This window comes from Vitis riparia, chromosome 10 (assembly GCF_004353265.1).
Source record: "Vitis riparia cultivar Riparia Gloire de Montpellier isolate 1030 chromosome 10, EGFV_Vit.rip_1.0, whole genome shotgun sequence".
NCBI classification, from domain to species: domain Eukaryota; kingdom Viridiplantae; phylum Streptophyta; class Magnoliopsida; order Vitales; family Vitaceae; genus Vitis; species Vitis riparia.
The window spans coordinates 16,094,974-16,101,883 of NC_048440.1; the positions used below are offsets into that span (position 1 = coordinate 16,094,974).

At 39.0% G+C, this 6,910-nt stretch overlaps 1 protein-coding gene across 3 annotated transcripts; it reads right to left on the minus strand.

Annotated features, from left to right (window-relative positions):
* Nucleotides 1–875: 875 nt before the first annotated feature.
* On the minus strand, nucleotides 876–5,493 carry LOC117924019 (BES1/BZR1 homolog protein 4-like). 3 transcript variants are annotated; one of them, XR_004652707.1, is made up of 4 exons: nucleotides 5,014–5,493; nucleotides 1,868–2,676; nucleotides 1,627–1,772; nucleotides 876–1,445 (listed from the first exon to the last, which is right to left on the minus strand). XR_004652707.1 is itself a non-coding variant. In XM_034842563.1 (3 exons), the coding sequence occupies exons 1-3, from the start codon at nucleotides 5,224–5,226 to the stop codon at nucleotides 1,769–1,771; spliced, it is 1,026 nt and encodes a 341-aa protein (XP_034698454.1). In that variant the 5' UTR covers nucleotides 5,227–5,493; the 3' UTR covers nucleotides 1,394–1,768. The 3 variants fall into 3 exon arrangements, 2 of the variants coding, with proteins under 2 accessions (XP_034698454.1, XP_034698455.1); XM_034842563.1 differs by having other exon boundaries at nucleotides 1,394–1,772; XM_034842564.1 differs by lacking the exons at nucleotides 876–1,445; nucleotides 1,627–1,772 and having other exon boundaries at nucleotides 1,864–2,676.
* Nucleotides 5,494–6,910: the final 1,417 nt, after the last annotated feature.

Sequence of the window (6,910 nt, forward strand, 5' to 3'; positions counted from 1 at the left end):
TTATATTAATAATAATAGAGGTTTAGAGTTTGTGACAACTATTTTCGAAAATAATTTTTTGTTCTTCAAAATAGGAAGTTAGGAAAAGCAAAAACTATTTTTTGTTCTTAAGGGTTATTTTAATTGTTTTAGAAAACATATTTTAATTTTTTTTTTCATTTGTTTTTAATGGTTATTTTAATAAATAATTATACAAATATAAAAATTATTTTTTAAAACATATTTAAAAATATGATAAATAAATTAAAAGTATTTTAAATTTTTAAGTAAATTTTTATTTTATAAAACATTATAAAATAGTTTTCAAAAATTATAAATTAGGCTTCTGACTATATATTCCTTGTGTACCATGTCACATCTTCAACGTATCTCCTTTAATAAATTCCTCTTTCTCTTTTGTGTTAAAATCATCTAAACTAAAGGTGGTGTTTTTTTTAATAAAAAATTAAATATTTATTTAGTTAAAAGTAAACTGTTAACATCATCCAACACAATTAAACTATTGTCATCATCATCCAACATAACTAAACGATAACACGTTCACTTTAATTGTTAACAAGTTACTTTTATCTTAATAGAAAAAATCAAATATTTTAACTTTTTATGAGTAAAAAAAAAACACCACCTTAATGTTGAGTTGGAGAGCTTTTATGCATTTTCTTTCATCATTCTTTACCTCAGTAATTTTCTCCAGCTTCAGAAATTGTGAGTTGTTCGAGCTATCATCCGCTCGATCTTGAACTCAGAAGTAGCTGAGGAACGCCTTACTGCAGAAGCAACATCACTTAGAACTTGTTTGACTGGATTTTAGGAAGTAATTTTAATCTTGCTAACACTTCAAAACAATTCTTTCAATAAAAATTTTCAAATGCTAAAAGGATAAAAAAACATTTATTGAAATCACGGATTCTTAGTTTTGCCAAGCCCCTACATGGAAGTTTCTCACAACCCATTTCATGTTATGCAACTCTCCCATGGATAATGCTATTGCGATCGCTTGCGGCCTCATCCAACAGTATGATGCTAGTTCTTCATCATCCTTTTAAGACAAAACACAACTGTGTGTCGCTGGTCTACGCAGAATCCACTGCAGCAAGTTTGTCCCATATTCCCTGAATTCTTAAGATGCCCTAAAATATGATTAAATGAAAACCTCCATCACAACTTTTTGACCACTCCAATATCTATTCCATAATTCATAGGAATGATTGGATCCCACTCTAATGCTGAACATACTTGAACTTTTTCCTCATTGCCCTTCTTTAACTTCAATTAATAATATGCATTAATGGTGATTGTAATGAGACAAATGAAGATGTCCATCCCAAGCAAATAATTCAGTTGGAGAAAATGCAACACATCACCAGATCTAGAGAACAATAATAGAGATGTGCCAGTATGGTGAGAACTCCATAATCAATCGGTTGATCTTCACATCCAAAATCCTTTTCAATCACAAACCCCAAGTCACACAAACAATCAATATTGGTGTAGAATGCTGTAAAGAAAACTACTAGGTTGGAAAAAGTAATGACCTTAAGAGAAGGGGCAAAATCACCACCATTGACTATTTATAATTTAATTTCAGTAAAAATTTTTCTTTAAAGAACAGCTGATCCTACTCACTGTATTTCAAACTCGATCTGCCTTCCCAACTGAAACATTGCAAATTTGAAATCATCAACATGGTAAGAACTAGTTGCATTTTGCACAACGAGAAGCTTAAAGCCAAACCATGAGACCCAAGGTCAATTTTCCTTCTGTCCTCTTATCTGCATATTATCAAGAACATGTAATTAATGAACAAAAACATAAAGGGAATTCATTACAGATGCATCCCTGCAGCCAATAGTTCCTCTTAATTTACCTGGTTCTAGAGCTCCCAAGGGTGAGCTCAAGTTCATCGGATCCACATTCTTCATGGATCCTCTCTCCTTCCCATGGCTTCACCAACCCTGTTGTATTGCTGCCAAATGCAAACTCAGCTGCAATCCCATCTGCCATTGGAACATCAGCTGTATGATCAGATCCCGCAGCAACTGCAGGAGAGCATGTCCCACTTTGCCCAGGAGTCCACATTCGAGATCCTCCACCTGCTAAAACCTCCTCTTTAAAACCAAATGGGTTTGCTGAGACAAGGCTGAATGTGGGAGATGCTGGCCCACCTTGGGGAATTTGCATACCGGCAAACCATCCTGAATCAGGATGAACCTGACGGCCAGGGCTTGGAGGGGTGGAAGAAGGCAGGAAGTAGCGCTGCCCGGCCCAGCCTGGCCCACCAGTTGTATCATCCCAGTCATTCTTGAGTCGTGGAGTTCGGGCAGTTGGAGAGCTCAATGGAGGGGTAACTGGAGCACTTATAGAACCTCCATGGATGTAGAGATGGTGGGGGAACTTGGATGAAGTTGATGATGAACCAGATGAGAGGTTTTTGAGCCATGGAATGAGGGCATTGGCATCAGCACTAACATTCGCATTGGCAGCATAACGGGATGAGACAGGGCTTGGGAAAGATGAAGAGGCAGGGCTTGGATTGTAGGAGGCACATGGGCTTGGATTATAGGAGGCACATGGGCTTGGATTGTAGGAGGCACATGGGCTTGGCTGGTATGATGAGCATGGACTTGCTGATGCTGAGCCACCCATAATATCCATGCGTTCCACAGGTTTGCATCCCTAGAAAAAGTCAAAATGCTAAACAGTAAATGAAACAGAAGATTTGATCAGCTGCACACACATTTGATTGGGGTGCAAGCCTAAACTATACAATAACTAATCCCCATGTCCTATAGAGCTAAGTCCGAAGTGAGATGTAAATATACTGTGAGTGGGTTAAATTTCATGCAACTGCTTGCCAATTAGCTAAATGGCATATAAGGATATTTGTACCTTGCTTATATCAAAAGAGTGAGGTAAAATATGTATAAAATCTAATGAGATAATTTTGAGTCGACAACAAAGTTATTGTCATATAACCAAAATAAATAACAACGAAACAGACATAGATAACAAATTTTGTAGTATGTTTCAGGAAACCCGGTTTGCCAAATAGACAGAGGTGGTCCATTTTCTACAAACAGCAAGAAGATACTTTAATTGTTTCCATTTCCATTACCATGTCAAAACATGAAAAAACAAAGAGCAAGATATCCCTAAGAGTAACTCACTGTTTATACTTTTTTTGAAACAAAAGACATTTTTCAAGAACATTGATTTGGAACCCAGTCAAACAAGAAAGGCAAAATTCAGCAATAATCAATAATGACCTCTTTTGTTTTTCTCCCCCATTGGCACAGAATGGTCAGCAATGTGGCAACAGGAAGCCTGTGAGTGAAATCATGAGTGACCAACCTACTGGCAACTTTTGAGGTGTCCCCACCAATATCCAAGTAGTGGAAAAACTCATTAGACCAAACCTATGTTTCCTACTTTTCCCATCAAAATGTCCAACTATAGCCAGTCCACATAAAAGCCGCCAAAGGCCCCCAACCAAATGAGTCAAAAGCCATTCTTAGTCCGCCTCAAGCTCATGCTTGCCCTATTCCCAGTTCTACATCCCCTTAAATCACTTTCTGTCAAAACAAAAGAGCATGATGCTGTTCTTGAACTAGTTACTCCAAACCCAAACTATTCATGCTGCCAAGAAAAGTTTATCTACGGAAATTTCCCCCGTCAAATAAACCAATCAAAGTCATGGTGGCAAAATTGGAACTGTACCCAGACCAGAACTTTTAAAAGGGATAGTAATTAATGTCAACTATGCTTATGCTTTATATCATGGCCCCCACGACACGCTATCTCCCAACATGTTCCTGAATCAAAATCGCCTCATGCTCCACTGCCTTAAAAATATTCAATTAACCAAGGAATCCAAGGATATGAAATCCCTTTTTCCTCCCTATTCTAATGATTTAATCTAATCTTTCTCTCTCCAATTACAGAAATAACAAACAACCCCAGCTCACTCCTTTAAAGCAATCCTCGGTGATCCTTTAATTTCAGTCATGTTATCATTAAAGAAAACCAAATTTATCAACTAAGCAAATCTATTTCTACAACGCTAAATCAGCTAAATTAAATAAACTTACAATTGCTTCGGTCATCTTCACAATATGAAGATTAATTAAAATTCCTAGAAACACCCAATCACAATGAGAGTTACCTAATAGCTATAAATTTCAAAAAGTATGAGCGGTCATGCTTCAAAGATGATTAACAGGAGAAAATGCAGCGATGCAGAACCCAAAAGTATTATTATCATCCCGAGATTCTCGGAAAAAGAAATCCCATCTCATTGGTCCGCGAGACAATTTGCACAGTAAAATTACCAAAATGACCTCATGCGCGAAGCATTGTGATTTATCAGCAGCAGTTTGGGGAAGGGAATTCAACGAAGGAAAAGGTTTTCGCAATAAATTCAAGTGCTCGAAAATGGGAATCTCCATAAGAGGAACAAAACACAGTTTTTTCTGTACTAAAAGGAAGACATAAAGAGAACATCAGTTGCGATAAAGCGCAAAGTGAAGCTTCGATCAAGGAGATGGATAGTTACTGAAATGACAAAAATACCCCCGATTTTATGGCTCTACAGAAGGCCATTTCAGTCTTTTTAACAACCTTATGTGCTCTGTGAAAGCAGAGAATCTTTGAAACCTTGTGTTTCGTGCGTCGGAGAGAAAGAAGAAGAAAATAAAAAAAATAAAAAAACAGTCGAGGTGTGATCTATGGTGCCGCGGTACAAAATGCAAGCAATCAAAACAATCTGAGCCGTCCATCAGCGAATGGAGAACAATCAGTGAATGGCCTTTTGATAGAATGCATCCGGCGCAAGTTAGCAAGAACAAGAACCGAAAATTCTTTTAATCAATAAAAAATTATATCGAAAATTGAAAAATGAAGCAGAGTTTCGGATCTGAAAATCGGTGTAAAAATTACGGGCGCATTGGATATCCAATGGCGGGGCACATTGCTAACACAGACAGGGGAACGGAACAGAGAAAAAACGACCGTTACCTTTCTGTAAGTGGTGCCGTCTTCTTCAACCGTCCAACCGGCCTCGTTGCAGAGAGCTTTCAAGACCTCGTTGTTGTCGCAGTGCTTAGGCAGTTTATAGTTACCGTACATACGCAAACCGGAGTAGATCTTCGCGGCGATCGCCCGCCGTCTCCTCTCTCTCCGCTTGTTGTTCTCCCTCTCCTTCCATGTTGGGAGCCTCGTTCCTGTCATGCTTCGCAGACAATCCACCGCCCAAAAAAAATTGAACCAGTACGACGTCGTTCGATTCGAAAAACGCTTTTCACAAGCCCTGGAATAAAAAATTCTCTCGGATGATAAGATCTGACAGCGATTCCGGGAGCAGAAAACTGGGCTTGGCTAGGGAGTCGAGATTTTGTGGTATGAACCGGTCGGAGAAAGAATCAAGGCCGAAGAAGACCGGCCAGTGAACCGGATTGGCCGGGTTTTAAAAAAATAAACCAGCGATCAAATAAATGGAGCGAGGGTCTGTGGGGAGGGAAGCTAAATACAGTGAAGAGTGATAATTGCCCGTGTTGGAGGACAAAAATTACGACAAGGCCACTTCATCTTTATTCCCGAATTTTTGGGCTTTACACGTGTTCAGTTATTTATTAAGAAAAAGGCGGGAGAAGGGAAGGGTGGGCGTTGCAGACTCAGTCAACAAAAACGACGTCGTATGGTTTTCCATTCCGGGTGGCACCGTGTTTGGGGGTAGTATGGGAAACTAACTCAACAACCAACAGGTATGCAGCTATGATGAGCTCCAAAATGTGGAAATACAAAAGCGAAAATTCTTTATTGTAAAATTATAAAAATAACCATTCATTGCCTTGTCAAATTCTGGAATCAATTATCATGCCTTTACTAAAGCTAAATCGTGCTTTTCACTACCCTAATTTTTACACTTTTCTTTCCTTTAACCTTTTATCATTATTGCAGATACGTTGGATCCTCCAGAAAAAAAAAAAAAAAAATTTCCAGTAACAGCTTGGATTAAAGCTGTAAGTCCAGTTTTGGACCTGGCCTCAGAATTGCATGGGTTGCCTGAATCCAGGAGTCATAAGTCTCAGGTGAAGTGCATCCAATCATATATTCTTAATTTTTGCAATCCGAGAAAATACTTGGAAATAATTTTAAACAAGCGAAAATCGAATCACTAGAATCATAAAGCAAACACGAGCCTCCATTTCATGGGCGCAAAGGATATAAATCTTTTGATCTTCAGGAAAGAAGAAGAGGATGAGGGGGGGCAGGGGGGTGGGGCACGGATGCGGCGGGGGCCTGTGGGTGTGGGGTGGTTGGTGCGCAAGCACCCTTTGTCGCAGGGGCTCTTCACGTGACGGCACTCTCTGCCCCACGCTTTGCGTGACTCTTACGAGACTGCATCGTACTAACACCTCCCAGGTATGTTTTCTCTGGTGGGCCCACCGCCCATCACCTTCTCTGCCTCATCCCTCTTCTCGCTTTTGTTTTGTCTTTTTAGTTTTTGTTGTACACATGGATTCGGAAGGAGGGAGGACCAATTCCAACGTTATGCTTGATTGCTTGTCATGGACCTGGCTTGTCTATTAGTCAATGTTTTTTTATTTAATTTTTAATAATATTATGTAGGCTTTTTAGGTCCCTCTCGTAGCATATATAGATGATAACGAACCAAAAGTGACGGTAGATCGATGATAGGGGCTAAATACAATGAATAGGCTTGAACTACGAATTTGGCCCCTAAATTTGTTTTTATCCCACTTAACCCCCTCCTCCTCCCCCCTCCCCCCTGTAATGATAATGTCGTTAGCCAGTCATTCATGGCAAAATCATTTCAACTCATGTGGTATCAATAGTTAGAGAGTAAAATAGACATTTTAATTACTCTACTCATGTGTAAGCCGATGTTCCT